Source organism: Octopus bimaculoides, chromosome 29 (genome assembly GCF_046866305.1).
Source record: "Octopus bimaculoides isolate indiv1 chromosome 29, ASM4686630v1, whole genome shotgun sequence".
NCBI classification, from domain to species: Eukaryota; Metazoa; Mollusca; class Cephalopoda; order Octopoda; family Octopodidae; genus Octopus; species Octopus bimaculoides.
In genome coordinates, this window is record NC_142956.1 from 5472833 (window position 1) to 5496576 (window position 23744).

At 33.8% G+C, this 23744-nt stretch overlaps 2 protein-coding genes across 10 annotated transcripts in view; both read right to left on the bottom strand.

Moving 5' to 3' along the window:
- LOC149130311 (adhesion G protein-coupled receptor G6-like) overlaps positions 1-23744 on the bottom strand; it is a 564593-nt gene that overhangs the window by 447596 nt on the left and 93253 nt on the right. The gene's annotated exons all lie outside the window — the stretch shown is intronic.
- Positions 7555-23744, bottom strand: part of LOC106880946 (uncharacterized) — a 73077-nt gene continuing 56887 nt past the window's right edge. For 6 of the 9 annotated variants that reach the window (XM_089345348.1, XM_089345347.1, XM_089345345.1 and 3 more), the window contains 12 exons: positions 23462-23533; positions 20645-20716; positions 18801-18970; positions 16649-16740; positions 15887-16070; positions 15634-15722; positions 12167-12288; positions 11067-11190; positions 10382-10526; positions 9422-9494; positions 8681-9072; positions 7555-7871 (listed from right to left, as the gene is read on the bottom strand). In XM_089345348.1, the coding sequence (XP_089201474.1) occupies positions 7819-7871; positions 8681-9072; positions 9422-9494; positions 10382-10526; positions 11067-11190; positions 12167-12288; positions 15634-15722; positions 15887-16070; positions 16649-16740; positions 18801-18970; positions 20645-20716; positions 23462-23533 (1588 nt within the window). In that variant the 3' untranslated portion in view covers positions 7555-7818. Of the gene's footprint in view, positions 7872-8680; positions 9073-9421; positions 9495-10381; positions 10527-11066; positions 11191-12166; positions 12289-15633; positions 15723-15886; positions 16071-16648; positions 16741-18800; positions 18971-20644; positions 20717-23461; positions 23534-23744 lie in introns of those variants that run through there. The other 3 variants (XR_016238967.1, XR_016238966.1, XM_089345349.1) reach the window with 2 other exon arrangements.

The window sequence follows — 23744 nt, forward strand, 5'->3', positions numbered from 1 at the left end:
GGCATGGGTCAGACAACTGCACAGGAACTGACAAGCCAGAGGAGTAGGCCAAGCTTCAATGTCTGCTTCGGCATGGTTCCTACGGCTGGGTGCCCTTTCTGATGCCAATCACTGCACAAAGTGTATCGGATGTCTTTTTTGTTTTCCTGGCACCAGCACTAGTGAGGTCACCAAGCACTTGTAAGACAAGACCCCTCAGCTGAATAGTAAGGAAGGGTTTGAAAGTATGTTAGAGGGGGCAGGAATGAGTGTCTTGCTGAGGAAGTGAATACAGGGCTTTCCAAATAGAAGATGAAGGAATGATGGTGAATGCACAGTGTCAAGGTACAATGAGAATAGAGGTAGTAGAACATTAGAGGTGAATGGATGGGTAGGTGATTATAAGAGATGCGTTATGGAGGAAGGATTGACAAGGCCTTTTTTTTCTGTGATGGATGGGGCCTTCTCAAGAACAGCATATTACCATGCATCTATGTCTCCATCATCTCTGTGAGGCCCAACATTTTAAGTTCAGTCTTCTAATTGAATTCCTCTCTTTCACTGGTTCATAACAAACGGATTAAAGTGATCTAAATTTAAATCTTCCAAAATTTCATGCACATTTATATTTGAAATGTCAGCTCAATAATTTCAAAGTGATGTTTGGTAGATTCCTTGTAACTTAAAAACTTAAATGAAATAAAAGTAATATATTTCAACAAACATGATAAAAGACTTAAGATGATCTAACTTAGAGCCATCCATCAAAGTTTCATGCTAATTCATGTTCAAAACATCAACTTAATAATAACAAAGGAATTTTTATTTTCAATATTTATTACAACAAAAGCAGCATATTACACACACACACATACATATACAGGTTGGCCAAAAGTTACCCGACACTAAATTAAAATTCCATAAATGCTAAATATTCAATTTAATTATTCATTCCAATTATGAATGTTTAATAACTGAATAATGTGAGTTAAATCCCATTTTTTCAACATTTGTTTATTTATTAGTAAAGTCTCATAATTATATATATATATATATATATATATATATATATATATATATATATATATAATATATATATATATATATATAATTATATATATATATATATATATATATATATATATATATACATACATATATAATACATTTCTTTCAGTTTCCATCTGCAAAGTCCACTGACAAAACTTGGAACAACATTGGGCTACTTAGAACATACTTGCTAAAAAAACAAAGTGCCATTCAGTGGATTTGAACTCCAAACCACATGGTTGGAAAGTAAACTTCTTAACTACATAAACACACTTGCACCTATTTTAACACAAAATACATTCAATATATATATATATATATATATATATATATATATATATATATGTATATATATATATAGACATCAATAGAAAGAAATAAGAGAAAATAAACAGACAGAGAATGAAAAAAAAACTTGCGGATTTAGTGGTCAAGTATGATAACTGGTTAGGAAAAAACGGTTTGATGGGGATATAATAACGTATTGGTGATCTCAAAACGAAGGTGTGTGTGTGTGTGTGTCTGTGTGTGTGAGATATATATATATTTGGAAGACAGAAACAAAGAAACCTGTAGTATATATATATATATATATATATATATATATATATATATATATATATATATATATATATATATATATATATATATATATATATATATATATATATATATATATATATATGTATATATATACTACAGGCTTCTTTCAGTTTCCATCTTCCATCTACCAAATTGCTTCACAAGGCTTTGGCTGGCCCAAGGCTATAATAGAAGATACTTGCTCAAGATGCCATACAGTGGTACTGAACAGAGAACAATGTAGTTGGGAAGCAAGCTTCTTACCACACAGCCACAGTTGCAGGTTAGCGTTTAGGCAAGTTTCTATCTTGAAAGAATGGTTTACATCAAATATCAGTGATATGCATTTTCTTTTAAAAAAAAACCTTTCTGAGACGATGAAACCCTACATATATCACAAGGATTAGGTTTTTATTCCTGTATGACTATGTTTCTGGTTTGTTAAGTACTGTTTTGGAAGAAAATATTTGCCACATATTTCACAGTGATTTGGTTTCTTCCCCTGTATGGATGTATTTGTGAATTGTCAAATGATGATTTTGAGAGAATGACTCCCCACAAATATCACACCGGTATGGCTTCTCACCTGTATGAATCTGTTTGTGAGTATTAAGATTGGCTACCTGAGAGAATGATTTACCATAGATGTCACATCGATATGGCTTCTCTCCTGTATGGATACGTTTGTGTCTGGTTAAGTGGCCAGTCTAAGAGAATGACTTACCACAGACATTGCAACAGTAACGTTTCTCTCCTGTATGAATGCGCTGGTGTTTAGTTAAGCCACCATTTTCAGAGAAGGATTTACAACAGATATGACAATGGTATGGTTTCTCTCCTGTATGAATGCGTTTGTGAGCAGTTATGGTTATACCTTTGGGAGAATGATTTACCACAGATATCACAATGATCTGGTTTCTCACCTGTGTGAATGCGCTTGTGTATAGTTAAGCCACCATTTTCAGAGAATTATTTACCACAAATATCACAATGAAATGGTTTGTCTCCACTGTGAATACGTTTGTGTCTTGTTAAAAACCATTTTGTGCGAATGAATCCCCATAGATATCACAGTGATATGGTTTCTCTCCTGTATGAATTCGTTTGTGCCTAGTTAAAACACCATTTTCAGTGAATGATTTACCACAAATACCACAGTTATATGGTTTCTCCCAAGTATGATTACGTTTGTGTTTAGTTAAGTGCTGTTTTAGAGAAAAAGATTTACGCAGATGTCACAGTGATTTGGTTTTTCCCCTGTATCAATGTATTTGTGAGTTGTCAAGTGATAATTTTGAGAGAATGACTCCCTACAGATAGCACAGCGATATGGCTTCTCTCCAGCATGAATGCGTTTGTGAATAGTCAGATAAACCTTTTGAGAGAAAGATTTACCACAAATGTCACAGTGATATGCCTTCTCTCCTGTATGAATACTTTTATGGATGTTTAAGTTCCCTTTTTGAGAGAATGATTTACCGCAGATGTCACACAGATATGACTTTTCTGTCATTTTCAGCATCTCTTCAATTAAAATCAATCCTTTTAAAGTCTTTCTCATCAATTAATTTTCCTTCATCTTTCTTCTCTCACCACAATATACACATAGTTTTCTTGTTTTTTTTCTGATATTATATCTGTTTAAATTATTTCCCAGTTATATTTTTTATATCAACTATGATCTTCACTAATAGCTGAAGAACAGCAAACTCCTTTGCAATTTTATTCAAGTTTATTTAATATAAAAATTCATCTTGCACACAATCTAGACAGTAAAATAGAGAAATGCAGCTGTTCACCTCGGTTTATATGAAATATACCACAATAATTCACCATAGATTCATAGAAACAACATTATATCTGGTTTGTATAGCATGTTCCTTTAGTCTTAAAAAGACAATTCAATATTGATGATGTGCCTGATGGAGAAATGATCATTATGCCAATGTCATCTGATATTCTGAAATAAAATAGAATCAACAGGGTAAGATATAGAAGATACTTAAACAGCAGAGATTTAAGATCTTTTATCTTTTACTTGTTTCAGTCATTTGACTATGGTCATGCTGGGGCACTACCTTGAAGAGTTTCTGTCTAACAAATTAACTCTGGGACTTATTTCTTAAAGTCTAGTACTTATGCTAGCATTCACTTTTGCTAAACCGCTAAGTTACAGGGACATAAAGACACCATCACACACTAGTTGTCAAGTAGTGGTGAGGGACAAACAGAGACAGACAGACAAACAGACACGCACACACACAGACATTCAATGGGCTTCTTTCAGTTTCTGTCAACCACATTCACTCATGAGGTTTTGGTTGGCTTGTGGTTTTAGTAAAAGACACTTGCCCAAGGTGCCACAAAGTGGGACTGAACCAAGAATCATGGGGTTGGGAAGTAAGCTTCTTACCATAAAGACATACCTGCAGCTAAAAAAGTGCATTGGAGAGTATGGGGAAATTTGAGCTCAAATTCCGCTTAGGTCAACTTTGCCTTTCAGGGTCATCAAATTAAGTACCAGTGAAACACCAGAGTCAATGTAAGCCATTAGTTCCCTCCCATCAAATTCCAGGATTATTATTTACAGAATTGTAAAAAATCGATACTGCTTACCAAAAACCATATATACACACACACATGTATGTATGTATGGATGTATGTATGTATGTATGTATGTACGTATGCACGTATATATATATATATATATATATATATATATATATATATAGATATATATATATATATATACATATACACACACACACACACACACACACACCCACACCCACACGAATTTTCAGGTGTGTGAATCCAAAACGATTACAAAGAATACGGAAGCAGGTCCATCTTCAAATTTTTCTTTTAATTTAACGGGTAAATTACATAGCATAATTAGTCAACGATACTTGGTGCTTCTTATTACTTACTTGATGTGGGTACTATTCAAGAGGTTGTGGTCCCGGTGCGCGCACTCGCACACTCGCACACTCGCGCATCCACGCTGGCGAGTCGTGACTAGTCGGTTCTATGACTACCTAAACCGAGTGCGCGTCATGCGAAAATCATGTATGAGGGTTTTTTATAAACAAAGTAAAACATTTTTTTACACAAACTAAATAATGTTTTTAAACAAATAAATTATACACTACGTGTTTTTGGTAACGAGTCCATTAAAAAGTCGGTCTTTCAAAATCTACTGTTGTTCAATGGTATCAGTATATGAGGTACATTACAAGTAATTATCTTTTGCGTAACCCCTACCAAATTGGTGGACTTGGGCACATCGTAGAAATAGAAGAATCTATGATGTGCAAATACAACGGAAGATGGGATAGAGAGGATAAAATAGGTTTTTAGTGTTTGTACCTGACCGTTCTTCTGAAACTCTTCTCCCGCTTATTAAAAAAAATTATCAAACCAGGGACGACTATTGTTGTTCGTTTGAAGTCCCATATCTCAATGTGGTTCGTCTGAGGTCCCTATTTCGTTGTTGTTTTGATTGACTGTCGAGGTTGAAGGTTTTTGGGATATATATGGCGAGGACAACATTCTTGTTTCTTGATAACTAACAATATCGGTGAGTGAGTTCTTTGTTTATAGTTAATAAATAAATGTAATAACTAAATAGTACAACTCACAGTGTTTTCGCTGCGAGTCCCCCGAGAGGAATACAAAAACTATGTATTCTGATTGTTGGAGTGCGTCGTACAATGGGATTACTGAAATAAATGAGACACCAAAATACACCCTCGAAGAACGTAAAACAACGTTTTAAGAGTAAGATGGGGAAGATTCAACAAAAACATATTTACTTTGTATTTTATTTACTTTGTTTAAAAAAATTCTTTACTTTATTTAAAAAAGTCCCGCATACATGTTTTGAGCATTCGCGCTACATAGTCGTTGTAGGATCGACTAGTCACGGCTAGCTAGTGCGGATACGCGAGTGTGCGAGTGCGCGCACCGGGGGACCACTCTTCTTGAATATACCCTTGATGTGCTTAACCCGAACCTTGACTATACCTGGAAGTTCTCACTAAATAATTTAATCCTATATACTCATCGTGTATATGCACACACAGTTACAACACATATATTCAAGAAATATACCCATATATATAAGAGCATACGTAATACAAATGGTATTAGTAATGTTATATAGTTAATTAAACAGTAATTCATTTATTACCCACAGCTGGTTAAAGGACTTGTATTTCTCCATAAATTTCTGATCACCAATATTTTTGTAACTACGTCCATTCTATTATTTCGTGCTTTCATATGATTCAAACACAACTGAAATGTCATAACAAGCATTAGAAAAACCGACTTGTAGGAAACGAAACGAACAAGAAACCGGAAGTTGTCATCTGGGTTCCCCACCCATCTTCTTAATTTTGTTTTTAGACCTTTTTGAGAGATACGTTATATATAAGAAACGTATTTCATTTGTTCATCGAATACATTTAGAGCCATGTTCTGAAGCATGCATGTGCAAGTTCACCAATTTGTATCGTACCTTTTGATATTGTGCTTAGTCTACCAGATATATCCTGTACAAAACAACATTTACAGAACTCGAATACATTTAACAGTCTATATTTTTATCCTGAGATATTTTTTTTAGACATCATACATGTTTATATCCAACATACAAAACGCACGAATATAGAGAAAAACTAAATGCAATTCGTCATTTGTGTTTCCGAGTCGGATTTTACGAACTTTCGTTGTCAGATTTTTGTTTGTATATAAATGAAATACGAGATAGTCTCTTGTGTTATTGAAGGGGCATTGGATATTTAAAGCAATAGCCAAAAAGTTTACATGGGTGTCGACATTATTACCCGGAAATGAAATTGAAAAAAAAAAGAAAAATAAGAAAAAATAGTGCTACGAGTGTGAGAAAAAGCTGTAGAAAACGAATCTTGCGTTGATTGTCTGAAATCAATAATTAAAGATATTTAATGAATAACAAGGCAAATCAGCCACATATTTATTATTGCAGACCAATCTCTAAATTATCTGTATAGAAATCTAATGTAAAGATAGTGTCTCTTAATGAGCTTGTAATAATAGAATGGAAAACACATTTCTTTTAATTATAATCATGATTCCTTCGTAATCTCATGGTTAAGGTTAATTTTAATTTGAAAAACTTCATATAACTTTAATGTTTTCATTCATATGTAGATGGTATCCATTTATGGATTATCATCATTCTTAATCTCATTAATGATCGTTTTATAACGATTCACTATGCTGGATATGCTGGATATGTGTGAGCATATCCCAGGATTCTCGCTAAGTCCCAGGGTTCTGAGTTCTCATCTCATCCATCTTTCTGCATATTATTAATGAATTGAAATCTAAATAAATCTGGTTTAATCTTAGATTATTCTCTTATCATTTTACACGAAGAACATTAAACCATGTCTTGTGTTAATGCAAATATAAGCTTTAGAATTGATAGCAAACGAGATCAATTTATGATAAACTTTTGTCTATTTCTCTCAACTTATCTTCACTAATAATTTATTTTTGAAACTATATAATTTCTTCAATATTTATGATACTAAATGTGAGAGTTCTTCAGCGTACATGTTAAGGTATGCATGCACTTGTACGTGTCTGCGTAAATGTTTCTAGAGGTAAGAGGTTAGAAAAGAGAAATATATACACTTCTCGAATGTAATACCATTGTTGTGAACAGTTGATTACCAGATTAAATATCACAATGACTGTTGAAAGACCTGATAATAATAATAAAACAAATGCTTATAAATCTAAACAGCTGAAATTTGCATCTTGCATGTGCTTAGTAACTAATAAAATCAGTCTGTCTCTTTCTCTCTCGCTCTCTCCCTCCTGGCATTATTTAAACTTAAATTGCAGCATTACAGTGTTTCAACTAAAACAAAAACAGACTGTAGTCACAAAGAAGATTTAATAATTTATTCAGGAAAGAGTATAATTGAACATTACATTAAAGGTTACATTGTGAAGCTAGTAGAAAATATCTTTAGAATTTTAAATCAAGCAACATCGGCCAATAGTCAGTCTCTTAGTTGCATAGCGTTGTATTGATAAGTACAAATAAAGCTACCGTATTTGGAAGTCAATTTAGAGTGATGGAAGAAAATGTAGCTTTATGACAAAAAATATGATCAAAGACGATTGTTGGAAGCATTGTTTGGTTTTTATTTATAAGTTCGTTTCTGTTGTTTTATCTTCTGTTTCATCACCAGAACTTGGAGCTGGAAACATAATGAGAAAACTGTATAAAATATTGGTTTCAAGTAAGTTCAGGGAGGGAGAGAATTGATTATATGGATCTCAGTATTCAGCCCGAAAGGATGAATGTTATTGTCAACCGAAGAGGAATTTGAACTCGGAACGTAAAAGCACACGAAATGCAGTTTAATATTTTACCCGGCGCCCTAACGATTCTGCCAGCACGCCACTAGAACTATATAAAATATCATTTTTTAAACTAAAAATTACTAGCGTTTATAATTAATTTGTGTACTATAAAACATTAACTGTTCATCGGAGACTCACCAGTAAATTTCAACATCTGAAACTAATATGACCATTTTGATCAAACCTCTTTTAGTATATGAATACAATTATTTGGAATCACGCATTTTGCTTCGTCGTAGGCTTTAATATCTCTGTCCCACTTTGAAAATTGCTATTCCATTCTGTTTGTTTATAAATGTCTCTATCTTCATAGATTCATTGTATTTCACCAGACGACGGATGAATATCACCTGAAGAAATGGGACGGTAACGCATCAACGAGAATTTACCTAATATTATGTAAAGTATTTTGTATTGGTGATTGACCACACTATTGAAACGCGAGCTATCTATTCTTTTTGTTCGTTGTATATACAGATGGAGATGATAATGATGATGACTACAAAGCTGAGGTTGTTAATTATGATGATGTCTATCCTAAGAGTAATGATGTTGATAGTGATGGTGTTGTTTGTGTCTATATCAATCATGACAATATTGGTTTTGTTAGTGGCAGAAATAAGAAAGACCAAACTGCACTTACTTTTAATATTCTTTCGAACTTGCCTAGGCTTCCATGATTTTCGTTTACATACAAACAAGCAGATGACATCTCTGGCATCTTCCTTGAATAAGCAGTAGAATAGGAAGATAAACATTCCTTGCAGAGTATTAAAAGTAACAAAAAGAAATTGAAACACTTTGGCTGCTTCACCAAACGCCAAGAATGCTAAGACCCACGACAGCCCAAGTAGAAAGAATAAACCAGCGATACCAAAAGCACGTATTTTTCTTGATTTGTGTTCAAATCTCTCGTTATGTTGCATTGAGATAAGATGGCAGATAACGAGAGAAAACATGATAAGGTTGAAGGTAAGGATGATCGCCACGGGAGCCAGGAAAGCAGCATAGAAGTATGACCTGGACAACCAACAGCTACAAAGAAATAGAAACTCAAATAAGAAAGCGACTTTGAATGTTCAGTCAATGGTTTAAGAGTGAAAGAAGGATTAAAGTGATGCAAAAGGAAACGACATGACAGTCTCATACTTGCTGTGACTTCTGTAAGAGTTACATTGTTGACTAGTATATTCCGAATACTGTAACTTTCAGTATAAATACACCGAAAACGTTTCCAAAGGTACATGTTTCCTGCTTTATGTATGCATGTGTGTATGTATGTATGTATGTTTGTGTGTATGCATGTATGTATGTATGTATGTATGTGGGTGTGTGTGCGTACGTATTCATGTGAGACAAGGAAATAAAACGCATACATACTTACACTTGTTCAACTCTGATGTAATTGTTTGTCTTGTTAATTGCCAGAGTAATTGTGACAATGACAGCTGGAAGACCTGACACGATATTTACAAACATCGATAACCATGAACTTTAAAAGAATAAAGATGTGGCATTTTAATCGATGTAATTGATAATTGTTTTGCCCAGAAAAATACCTAGTTTATAAGAAATTTTATTTTATATGAAACGCAGGTCGTTTCTTGCCATTTGCGCCTATGACTTCTCGAAATAGATACGACTAACATAGAATTTCGATTCTAACAAGCATATGTTTTAGTGCGAAACAAAAGCTAAACAATAGGTGAAGTTCTGAACAATCGTATGAAAACTAAAGTACATGGAAGACAACTAAAATCCACTCTCATTATCCCTCTGAAAAATTACTTGGTATGTCAGGTGAAAATACAAAGTAAGTAATTCTTACGTTTCGTTTAGAGACGATATCAAACTGAAACTACTTGCATGGAAATAAAAGTAATTTTAGCTTGACTTAATGGATAATCCTGAGAATTAATTTCTTTATAGTTTATGTTTATCATGTATATATAAATATTATATTTCATTCACTTTTGCATCGATATATTTACATCTCGTTTTACATATTTCCATAATGCACTAATTGGTAAGACCCACTTAAAAAATTCCAACAGACATAATTTACATTGTTTAATTTAGCTCCCATGTTTCAAATCTCATAAAAGTCAATTCTTTTTTCATCATATTTGGTTCAATGAAATCAGTAAAGATATGTTATGTTCGGGTCGTTCAAGTGAACATTTTTCTCACCAACCAATTACAAAACTTCGACACAGAGATTGTGTGATATTGAGTGAATGAGAGAGAGAGAGAGTGTAATAAAAAAAGGGACGAAAAAGAAAAGAAGAGTATGTGTGAGGGAGCCAAAATTAATGACACAAAGACAGAAAACCGTTATACATACCCCATGCAACAATTGAACTCCTCTTCATGAAAGGTGGCTGATGTGTTTTGAATACAACAACCACGCCTAGATAAATATGAAGTGCTTCTACAGTCATCCACATGAGAGATGTCAGAAAGAAGTAGTGTAACAGAGCAGCCACTACCTACAGAAACAGTAACAAAAACAACAATAATATTTGTCACTGACGCATGGTCTTGAATAAATATTATATTGCAAGGGTGGGATATAGATGTCGGGTCTTGCTTGATATTTTATATTATTGAATTCTGAAGGATACACAACAGAAGTTGCTGGAAAACATAGATGGGATTGGCTGACGAAAGGAACCCTGAAAAAAGAGACCGAGAGTACTATACTGGCAGCGCAAGACCAAACTTTGGCCGTGAAATGGAGAGTCAAACTTAGGAATGAGCAAGTGTCTCCGCTGTGTCGCATCTGCAATAGAGTGGATGAAACCATTGCCAATTTCACGAACGAATACTTTAGACTTGCCCCAAACCATTACAAGTTGTGGCGACGCGATCAAGTAACGAAAGTGCTACATTGGAAACTGTGCGAAACGTGGGCGCTAGAGAGAAGCAAAACGTGGTATGAGCAGAGAGTGGCAAAGTCGGAGACTTCTAAATTCTTCTGGGATTTCCCAATTCAAACAGATCAGGTACTTGAGCATAACAGAACTTACCTTACAAACAGCCGCTATTTTTGCACTATATCCTTGCAACCCAACAAGAAAGATAAGGTAGGTGGCAGCTACAGAAATGCACAAATTTATTAAAATCTTTGAAGCCATTAATTTCCACAGATTTCTGAAGTAATGTAAAAAGAAATAATAATATTTCATTTAATGCATAATAACTACAATTTTGTGTACAGGCGATGGTTACTTGGCATGTAAATGATATATTACGTTTGTATATAGAATGTCTACAGGTGTGGTGTACAGTATTTTAGTCAACACTACTCAATGTACAAAAATAATCATCACGTTACGTAGAATATCTCCCGAGGATATAAAAGAAAGAATCAGCCTGACTACTTTGAATTCTGTGTTGAGATTTCATCAGTGACAGAGCATCTTTTTAGCTCTCCTCGGAGATACAGTTTAAAATTTAGTTACTACCAAACGTTTAAGGAAATCTGTTTCACCAGGTTGCATAATAAACCTATTCTCGGAAACTAGTTCCATTAATAAATTATGGGCATTAACAGTGTTTTGTAAATACATACATGCACGCACATACACATACACACACGCACCATGAGTATGTATGTAGGCATGTATATATACATGTATGTATGTATATTTGTATGTATGCATGCATGCATGCCTGTATGTCTGTCTGTCTGTATGTATGTATGTGTGTATGCATGCATGCATGTATGTATGGAAGTATGTATGGAAGATAGATTCTGACTACTATTGGCCCAACCCATGTCTGTCTTAATAGTTCCGTCTAGAGTAGCCATTTAAGCCAGGTTTGGGGGCAGCGTGTCTCACACAAGTAGGGAGTTGTTTCTTACCGAGATGCATCCAGGTGACAGTAGTTTGTCTGGCGTTTCTCGGATTATTTTCAGTAGATACTTTATGAATGTGATGGACTCGATTAAAACCCGTTCTAACATGGAAGTATCCAAAGAGCATTTGAGGCACAAAATGTAACTATTATATTGGTCTATATTGTTCTGAATTAACACGCCATTAACGAGAATTAGCATGCAGATGGATGTCACTTCTCTGTAGCTGTACAGATTATAAAAGGAAATAGAAATTGAAATAATTACTTTGAATAAACATGAATTATTACTGTCAGAATGAGACAGACAAATGATATTCCACAGCCAATGTTAGAAAGAATAGATAAGAGTTGACTATTCTTTACATCTCCTTCATTCTGGTAGGCATCCTGCAATAGAAACAAACAACAACGTATTAATCCCTCCTCTTCTTATATAAGTCAATACGTATATAAATTATGTGTGTATATAATGTTGATATGGAAGGTGAGGACTACAGTAAGCTGCATTAGAAACAATATATTAGCGGGGTCATCTTCTATTGTACGTCAAATGGTAATTTTAATGTGAAGTTTTATTGTCTTTATAATGTCTAAATGAGATGTCTTGAGATGAAATTCACTGAAGATATGTATTTGTATATAATATATAAATACATAGACCTAACTCCAGATTACAGGCAATTACCAACCTTTTGTAGAGCAAAACTTGTAAGATGGTTACAGGAACAAAACACTTTCTCTCCAGATACGTAGGTGGATGTATTACAGCCTTTTGTTGACATGAAAAAAACCTTCTTCGGTAAAAAATTTATTATCATAAATATATAGGGATTGACAGTAACCTGCTTCTCCAACATACTGAGAATTCAGAAATAGCAGTCAAAGAACTACTGATTTCAAAACTACAAATTATTTTTACTCCAGATTGATAGCGATATTTTTGATAGCGATATTTTTGATTATAAATGTTTTACCGAAGAAGGTTTTTTTCATACTGAGCTACCCGGCAGAATTGTTAATTATTAATTTTATTACTAATTGATGATTCCCTGCCCTGCATATCTATATTTTAATAATAACTCCAAGGTGGATGGTTATACCGCAGGAATTCGTACGAGTCTCTTTCCTAAACGGGACTATTTCTGATACACACTGAATTGAAATTCATTAGGGCAAGAGATTTTGAACTTACTGGCCGATAAATTTCTTAACGTCTTCTTCACGTGGTATTGATGTTCACATGGTCAAAATTAACGTGAGTTATTTAGACATTAACAAATTTATTAGAATATTTAGCTGAAGATCAGAATAGAGTATTATGTACTCTTAACTGTGAAACAATTGTACTAAATTAACTAAAGGCAAGTGTTTTTTACTCTTCTCTATTGTTTTTTGTTCTGTGTGTATCAAAAATATCGCTATCAATCTGGAGTAATAATTTGTAGTTTTGAAATCAGTAGTTCTTTGACTGCTATTTCTGAATTCTCAGTATGTTGGAGAAGCAGGTTACTGTCAATCCCTATATATTTATGATTATATATATATATATATATATATATATATATATATATATATGAAAGAATACAAAAAATGGGACAAGGACGCAACAGGCGGCAAAAAAACATCCAGACAGATGATACAAAAAGGAACAAGAAAAAACAAGGACGAGTCATTCGGAGTTTTCTTTCGTCAGTCGAGATCCAGATTATCTTTGCAGTTTCGGATGGTTATACTCGAGACTGCTCCAATCTGGCCAGCCCCAAGGACGGAAAACCGGAGAAATGCTGCGTTCTTGTCCCATTTTTTGCATTCTCTTTAATACTTTAATATACATATAGTGGCGTCCGTACACTTTGGTCTCTTATATGTAAGTACATATATATATATATATATATATATATATATATATATATATATATATATATAAATTTTGTACGACTCTCTTATTCTTTCATTCTTTCTTTCGCTCCCCTTCACTCACATTTACTGGCCTAACCTTCATTCTCATCTTCCTTCCTCTTTCACTTCACTCTGTCCCTTTTCTTTTTTCTCGTCTCTCCCTAATTCTTCTATTCCTCTGCCTTTGCCTCTCTCCTCTGCCTTTGACTCTCTCCTCTTGTTCCTCGTGACCGGTGTTCGGCGAAGCCTGAGCTTTCTTTCTTGGTTCAACTACCATCCGTGCAACATCTATATTCCTTCCCAAGCCTGTCATCTCTTGTGTTGGACATTTGATTGAAAGTATGAAATTGTATACCGTGAGTCACAAGTACATCATTTTTATTAATCGTAATACTTAATACATAGAGTAAAGCGCAGTGGAAATGTTTGGAGCAAAACCACACAAAATTTGGATAAAAGTAGTAAATGTTGTTATTCACCCACAATATTTGACTTTGAATGATCCAGTCGAATTTGAAAACTCATGCTCCACCTGCAATAGTTGGATATGTATATATATAAACATATCTATGTGTGTGTGTGTGTGTGTGTCTGTGTGTGAGTATGTATGCATTTCAGTTGTCACTAATAGTGTCTTAGAGTGCAGGGTAACATCTACATTGTTAGAAACAAAAGCGAAAGAGTCTTATAACCGCCAAAAGTACATGTGTATGCACTGACAGGGGAGATAACCGCTGGCGGTTATGATGATTATTTCCCCTGTCAGTGCATAGAAATGTGCGTTTTGCGGCTATAAGCGTTGTTGGCTCTTGTTTCAGTCACGTGGTTGCTACTCTACACCCTCAGTCACTACTAGTGACAATTGAAATTTTCATTTCCGGTTTGATATTGCTAATAGGAATCGCAGAATTGTACATGTATGATATACATATTTATATATGACGATACATCTCTACAATATGCACACCTTTTACATTGTCCTAGTACGCTATTGGACATCCACATGATGTGATCTGAGATTCCAAGAATTGAAATTATTATAAAAATGTGGGACAAAACGAATAATTTCTGATTTCTTGTTATTTTCTCCTAACCTGTTTTCATGTGTTACATTCAAAATATTGCAATATAATTACTGCTTACATAAAGGCAATACCAAATACTGAAGACGGACAGCTACAGATCGATACGATTACATACGAATATTCCTGCATGTGTTTTAAGCATTGCAGATATGGCAGAATATCTATATAAACGATTCACGCATCTTAACATATTTATTTAAACGGCGTTGTAAAGAGGCACACAAAGAAACATGTTAAAAAACGTTTCAAAACAGTTCATGAAAAGGACAAACTCCTTTCAGTAATTTTAGATACTATTGTAGAATTAAAAACTACCTGAAAGGAAAGATTACCCAAGCTGTGAACAACTATAAATTTAATTCTGACGGAGCTTTTAACGATTGTCATTGTGTATTTTGAAAAACAATTACAAATATTGGTGCATATTGGCTAAATGTAAGTGTCTCTTTCGTCCGGATCGTGACTACAATCATTGTATACAATGGACCTTATACTATATATGATCACAATATCTGAGACAATAAAAATCTGCAAGACTTCCTTAGGACATAAAGGATGATGAATAAAATAAAATGCTTTCTTTCACAACCTTATTATCAAGGTCAAAATTTGCTCTAAATTAAAAAGAGAACATACATACAAGTATACATACATACAAACGTACATGCATATAAATATACGTGCGCGCGTGTTTGGAGAGAGAGAAAGGCGGAGGGAGAGATGGGAGAGTAAATAGACTGGTACACACAGCTCTAGATATGTTTTCAGCATGGTTTTCCTTGAAGTTCTTAAAAGTTGAATTGTAAATCAGATGAAATACAAAGGAATTGGTCCAGCCTGTGGAAGCAAATAAAAATAGAACAGAAACATTACGATTACAACTGAGACACATGTGACATTTTCTCATATATGAAGTATTATACACTGTTATTATAAACAATTTGTCTGTAGTAAATCGAGAGTAGTTAATGTAATTGAATTAGAGAATATACAAGTCTTACCGATAAAGTCATTCTTGTTACATTGGTTTCCGCTGCAGCAAGCAACACACGAAGTGCCATTGGCCCATTTATCGCACGTAAAAGTATTGTTTCTCATAGCTTCAAGGCAGTTTCTGTATGTGCTGCAAGATCTTTCAAACTTCAGTGTGACGCCATTCATTGATAGTTTATATTGGCATACAGGCTGTAATAATGAATACAAAAATAATAGACTACTACGACAACGACTACTATTGCAACTATTGTTGCTAGCAACAAGAGCAACGGGAGCGTGTTTAGCAAGTAAAAAAATTGCACTCTGCATCAAAAATGTATTCGCAGCAACAAATGAAATCGAAACAAAATGACAAGGTTTGGGAAGATGACTGAAAATAATCCTATTCTACGTCCAGCAATACTTTTATGAGAAACAAATAGGGAAGAGGCCACTCCTATGCTCGTGGTTCTGATATCTGGACCAGCTGACATCTTGTGACCTTAAACAAGACTTTTCTCCTCCAGTCTACTCTGTTGAAAATAAGTACCAGCTTAATGCTGGTCATCTCTCTTTCTTTCTTCCCCCTCCCTTCAATTGCTACATCCTTGATATTCCATTGATTCCAAGACGAGAAGACCGAGTGTGTGTACATCCTTGCATGAGATTATATAGGCACGTAAAATAATTAATGAAAGCATGCTACAAGCTCTCTTGTAATACTGTTTTGCTATTGACGGCTATGGATGTATTTTAACAGAAAGGAATAAAGTAACATTTCACTTTACCTCTGCTACTGCACAGTTTGTCACTTCTGAATCAGTGCACGTCATCCCTGAACAAGTCTGACACCGCAAGTTCCGTTGAAATAAGGAATAACCTGCAAATTATCAGATAAAATCTTATCTGTCTACCTGTATTTAGACATACATACATACATACATACATACATACACACACCCACACACATATATACATATATATATATATATATATATATATATATATATATATATATATGTATGTATATGTATATATATATATATATATATAAATATATATATATATATATATATATATATATATATCTGTCTACCTGTATTTAGACATACATACATACATACATACATACACACACACACACACACACACACACACACACACATATATATATATATATATATATATATATATATATATATATATATATATATATATGTATGTATATGTATATATATATATATATATATAAATATATATATATATATATATATATATATATCTGTCTACCTGTATTTAGACATACATACATACATACATACATACATACACACACACACACACACACATATATATATATATATATATATATATATATATATATATATATATATATAAACATAATTAAGGGAACAGCAACAATTGTTTACCACATACCGAAGTTCACAAATAGCAGCTAAAGTGCTGAAACTCCAAAAGATTGCAATACTTGTAACTCATAAAGGCAATACAAGAAGAAAAAATAACGAAACTCACCAGTCTTAGTTAATCATACGCGCGTTTCTTGCTTAGAAAAGTAAAACCTTTTTTATTTCCTCATCAGTATGACATTCCAGTTTGCAAATTCGACGATGCTGGCAATTGTGCTTGCACGATAAGGAAATGAAAAGTTTTTACTTTTCTAAGCCAGAAACGCGTCTATGATTAACTAAGAATGGTTAATTTCGTTATTTTTTATTCTTGTTTTGCCTTTATGAGTTACAAGTATTGCTATCTGTTGGGGTCTCAGCACTTTAGCTGCTATTTCTGAACTTCGGTATGTGGTGAAGCAATTGTTGCTGATCCCCTAACTATGTTTACAAATGTATAAGAACTTTTAAATAAGTTCTTCACCGATAATGGTGTTTACATACCGAAGGGCTTGGTAAAAATTATTAATTATTAATTTATTAATAAATTAATTAATTGATAATCCTTTACAGTTTTATTTGTAATATATATATATATATATATATATATATATATATATATATATATATATGTATATGTATATGTATATAGATATAATTATGTTTGTGTGTGTCTTTGTATCTATTTGTGTCCCACCACCACTTGACACTCGATGTAGATGTGTTGACACGCTCGTAACTTAGTGATTCGACAAAGCGACCGTTAGAATAAATATCAGGCCTAGAAAGTGAAGTAGATTAATTCGACAGAAACTTCAATGTAGTCTTCCAGTATGATCTCAGTCTAATACCTGAAACAAGTGAAAGATAAAATATATACTGGATCTATTTCACTTCTTTCTAATTTGTCAGTTGGTCAAATAGTTAATCTAGAAACCAATCGATTGCTTGATTTATCATTCGTTTAATCAATCAGTGAATTATGTCTGCCAAGGACCTTTCGTTGTCCATTGCATCCTCTTCAATAACACACCATCTCTATTACAGGTTAGTTTGAGGTTTCTTGGTCTGTCTCAAATTTTTAGGTTATACATCTATATATTTATGGCATAGGATTGAGAAGGTTTGTGAGAGGAAGAGGGGATGAGAAGCAGAATATATGTGCGGTTATGCGTGTATATCTGTGTGTGTGTGAGCGTTCGTAGGTGCGAATGTGAGTTTGTACGGTACGATTGATTCTTTGAGTGCATTACAGAGAATATGCGAGTGTGTGTCTGTGAGAGCCTGTGTGTGCGCGTGTGTGTGTACGTGTGTGAGTGTAGATGTGCATGCGCTTTCATGTATGTGTACCATGTGGAATTTGTGAAAGGTGTCAATAATAGAGTGGTGTGGATGGTGTTTCGTTATATCTTTATCTTTTGGTCCTGTTTCCTAAGACATTATAGTTTGAGCAGCAGAGTGTAATCCGGGGTTTTGCTATTGGTAAAAGTAAAATCAAAGAAACAACAAAGGCAAGGAAGATTTTACTAACTTTTACATTGCGAATATTCCATTATAGGAATTACTTTGCTTTGGTTATTTCCCGAATCTGTATGACACTCGCCCAGGACTTTCACGGTTCTGTTATATGTTCTGTTCACGTAATTTACTAAGGCCGGCAGGTGACATCCACACATCATGTCGTTATTACCTTGAAGGTCACTGTAATTATAAAGAGAACTTTAACTGAATGCTCTTCAGATCAAACTCCTGCTTGATTTGACAAGAAACAAGGATTATATAACTTCAGCAAGTGTATAAAAATGGTAACATTCATGTTCTTTTATTTTCCAGGAGCAAACAACATCAATAACGTGAAAAGCTTTCTAGTAGAAAGTTCTTATATATATATATATATATATATATAAAATCTTATAGCTTACATTTTGAATGATAAAATCCCTTTAGTTAAGAGAAAATTCATAACCATTTGAAGTGACTTCATGATATCGTGAGTTAGAGAGCGATCTATAACATAAGACGGCCGAAGGAGAAAAAAGATCTGAGCATGGCATGGATTGACAACTGGAAGACTTTTGACAGTAGAATACGCTATCCCCACACAAGCACGCACACACATACGCAGCTCCAACATGCACACACAAGCACATATACAGCCCTATATTCCGATGTCTCTGACACACAAAATGTTTCACATTCTTCTCTTACTATCTATTTCTTTCTTCCTCTCTCTTAAATATATATGTATATTGGGTTGGTGCATAATTATTGCGACTTTTTTCAACAAGTTTTATTAAACAAAATCAATAACAGCATGTAACAAAAACATGTTTAAATGATTATTCCGGTGCATTTTCACCATCTACCTCAATTGTTGCTACCCCTTTGCTTGGCAGACGGTCAGACCGTCAGTTAAAGATGTTTATGTTAAATATTGTTATTGCTTTTACTGAGTAAAATTCGTTGATAAAAGCCGCAATAATTATGCACCTACCCTATATATATATATATATATATATATATATATATATATATATATATATATGAAGTAAAAAGCAGATTTAGTGTAATGAATATTATGAAATACTAATGTATACTAAGTCATGGTCAGGTGACATAATTCACTTTTTATCCCATTTGGGAGTTAAGGACATCGATTAGTATATGTATTTAATAATAATAATAATAATAATAATAATAATGATAATAATAATAGTAACACAAATCAGAAGAGTTGTCTTCCAAGGGGAGTTTCTGTCCCTACTGATCTTTGTATTAAGCACGATACCACTACCACTAATTCTGAGGAAAGCAAGGGCTGGTTATGTATGTCTTAAAGAGCCGCCAACAAAAAGGCAACCACTTGTCACTCATGGATGACCTCAAACTTTATGGTAAAGATGAATCCCAAGTCAGTTCCTTCGTTGATACGGTGTATACGTTCAGTGTTGATATCACAAATTATATCACTTGTACAGTATAGCTATTGGTTTGGATCATCCGTGAACTAAGCCCCTCATATTCTCTCTTCCCCTCTCTCTCCCCTCTCTCTCTCTCCCTATATATATATATAGATAGATAGATAGAGAGAGGGAGTGAGAGGGAAGGAGGGGGTGCACTGAACCAACACCTTTATATATATTATATGTATTTGTGAACATGGATAAAATGAAATTAAACCAATCCACATGCTATATGAACACAGTCTGCCATGCAAAAGAAAATAATAAATTTGGCAAACTAAAATTTAAACCATTTCATTGATATTTGTTGTTTAGACTATTTAACAAACTATCATGAAGTTAATGACATCTGTCTATGACATTGTACAAAGTGTTTTAATTTCCCCATAAACAAAGAGCATGTTATACATACATCTTCTCTATACTGGGAAAGAATAAGAAAGCGCCATCATCATATTTTTTGATCTGGTTGTTGCTCAAATATCTGAAAGAAACAGACAAATATTATTATTAGTTAAAATACGTAGATACCAGCAATTCGGTTTCTCCTGGTTGGTACTGTCTAAATTTCTTTTTAATCAACACTAATGGAATTCTCGTGTTCACAGTACAATTGTTTATTTGAATATATGACCCCTGGCGGTGTAGTTTGTACAAGAATAAATTCGATCAATCTATCTTAAATATGCTGAGTGAAGAGAAAATCGTGTGTGATACCTCAACAGCAAAAGCTGGAAGATGATAAGTTATATGAATAACAAACAAAACGAAACTTTGTTACCTGTACAATATGGATTTTAGATAACACATTCAAGTATGCTAGAAATACAATTTTCGGTATATGCTCCAATGACATTATAAAACTTTCTACTGTAGGCATAAGGCCTTAAATTTGGGGAAGAGAACCAGTCGATTACATCAATCCCAATGCTCAAATGGCATTTATTTTATGGGTCTCGAAATGATAAAGAAACGCACTGTCGACATCGGTAGTACTTGATCTCAGAATGTAAAGAGCCGGACAAAAATTACAATAAAATTGCAAGGATAAGAAATTGTGAATTATTATAATACTGAATATCTTAAGAGTATTTTACAACTTTAAGAACCATATCCGAAGTATACGTCACAATTATGTTCATCCGTAACATTTAGTAGGAAATATGCTTCTCTGAATCAGTTCTTAGACACTTTGATTCAGTTGTATGGGAAATAAAATTTTAATGTATATGATTTATAGTCCAGAAAATTGGAAAACAGACTATGTAATAAAGGAAAGTACCATAAAGTACGCTAGTTATAACATAATACATATATTCACTGAGGACCAAATTGTTAAAAAAACATTGCCAAATTAGATACTAGTCATACAATATGCAGAACTGCCAGTGGTCAAGTTCTTTGTTGCCCTGACGACAAAAATATATTATATGGAAAGAACTAACGTCTACAACTTTTCCATTAACAGAAATTCTTTGAAATACCATCATGTGATAATGAAACTTCTGCTGTGGCAGTTGTGATATAAAATATAGTCTATTCCCAACACAAGGTTGTGACTGCGTCACAAACCTCTTAAAATAGGTTTAAAATTTTGGCACAAGGCTAGCAATTTCGGGGAAGAGAGTATGTCATTTACATCGACCTCAGTGCTCAACTGGTACATTTTTATAAACCTTCAAAGAATGAAAAGCAATTTCGACCTCAGCCAAATTGGAACTTAGAACTGACGAAATGCCGCTAAGCATTTGACCGGCGTGCTAAAGATTATACCAGTTCCCTTTTCTTTAAATTTTTTTATATTGAAATTCTATAGACATTGTAACTTTTATATCACAGATTCGAAAATTCGTCTCCTTTGTTGTATCGCAGGTTCGACCAGCATACCTTCGCCGTGTCCTGGTTCGGCCGACTGACTCCGACCTGGACGTTTACTGGCTGTATCTGTCCGCTATTTATACGTATTAGACTAGCCTACTTCTGGTCTGGTGGCGTCCACACAACACCTCCCCCTTTGAGTTTTTTTCAAACACAGAATTATTTTTTGCATTTCTACGACTTTTCTTTTAACATTTTCCATTTCTATAACTTTTCCTTTACTAGTTGACATTTCATCTCGAGTCCTTTCAAGGAGGACCTATTTAGTATTCTCAATCACAAAATGGCTTGCGGTTTCTTTGTCCATTTTAACATTCCTAGCAACTGGTTTCTTTTCAACTTCAATAGATATCTGCTCACGTTTGAAACCTTCTTGTCTGACTCGCTTTAAATGTATCGTAGTAAATATTTTGTAGCACACAGAATTTTCCAAATCCTTCACACGCGCCCAGTGTTTATATCCTATCAGCATTTTCTCGCTCCACACAGAACCATTTTTCTTTTTCTTTTTGTATTGTCGTAAATACTTTGTTACACAGAATTACCAAATCCTTCAAACGGACTTGTATTATCAGCAAATTTTTCGTTCGATACAGAGTCATTTTTTTCAAAATGCCCGCAGGTTGTACCAGTCTATCATTATTACTGGTAGCGCTACTACACAAAGCAACCTGACATATAATTCCTGCCAACAGACTTATGCTATTATTTCTTTGTGTGTAGTTCTGTGTCAGTCCAAATCCTTTCCACACAGAACCATTTTCAACTTCAAAATGCTTTAACGGACTTATATTTATTCTACTTCGGAAATATTTTCACTGCAATTTTTTTTCTTTGAAATCATTTTCCACTGTATGTGTAGTTCTGTGTTCATTCGAATCCTACTTCGGCGACATTTTTCGCTACGATTTTTCCTTCAAAATCATTTTTCACTCTGTATATTACATTTTCACTGCACTTTTTCTTCAAAATCATTGTTCACTGTGCTTATTCTCATAGAATTTTACCCTTACTTTCATTTTTGTATCTACTCAAGAAGGCTGAGAAAAACGTATGGTTACAAAAAGGGATCACATCAGAACGCTTCTTAAGGAGTCTTGAACCAAAACATTTAAGAATCAAATACGAACAATCTACGTTTATTTGAATTGTGAAAGAGAGAAATTTACATTAGTACATACATACACTTATACACACGATATCAAACACGGGCACACAATTTTTCACACTCATATTCATATTCACATACACACTCTCGTATCTAAAGAGAGAGTTACGAATATAGGAAGACGTTAGATATCGAGAAATAAGATGTCAATGAAAAATTTTCAGCAAGGCTGATCCAACATACAAACGCGTTAAACTGGGTAGGTTTTGAAAGGTTCCTTTTTCAATGTTCGTGATATTGTTAGAATCCAAACGTCTGTAACATATAAGTGGGTTGATAAGAACAGATTTGTGATAAAATGTTAAATAGCAGATATAAAAATTTGATGCAGAAACATTAAAAGACGAGGTGGAGGAGGAAGATGAGAAAGATAAAGGAAACGAAGAAAATGATGATGATGATGATGGTGATGATGATGATGATGATGATGATGATGAAGATATCAATGAATCCGATGGTGAAGGTG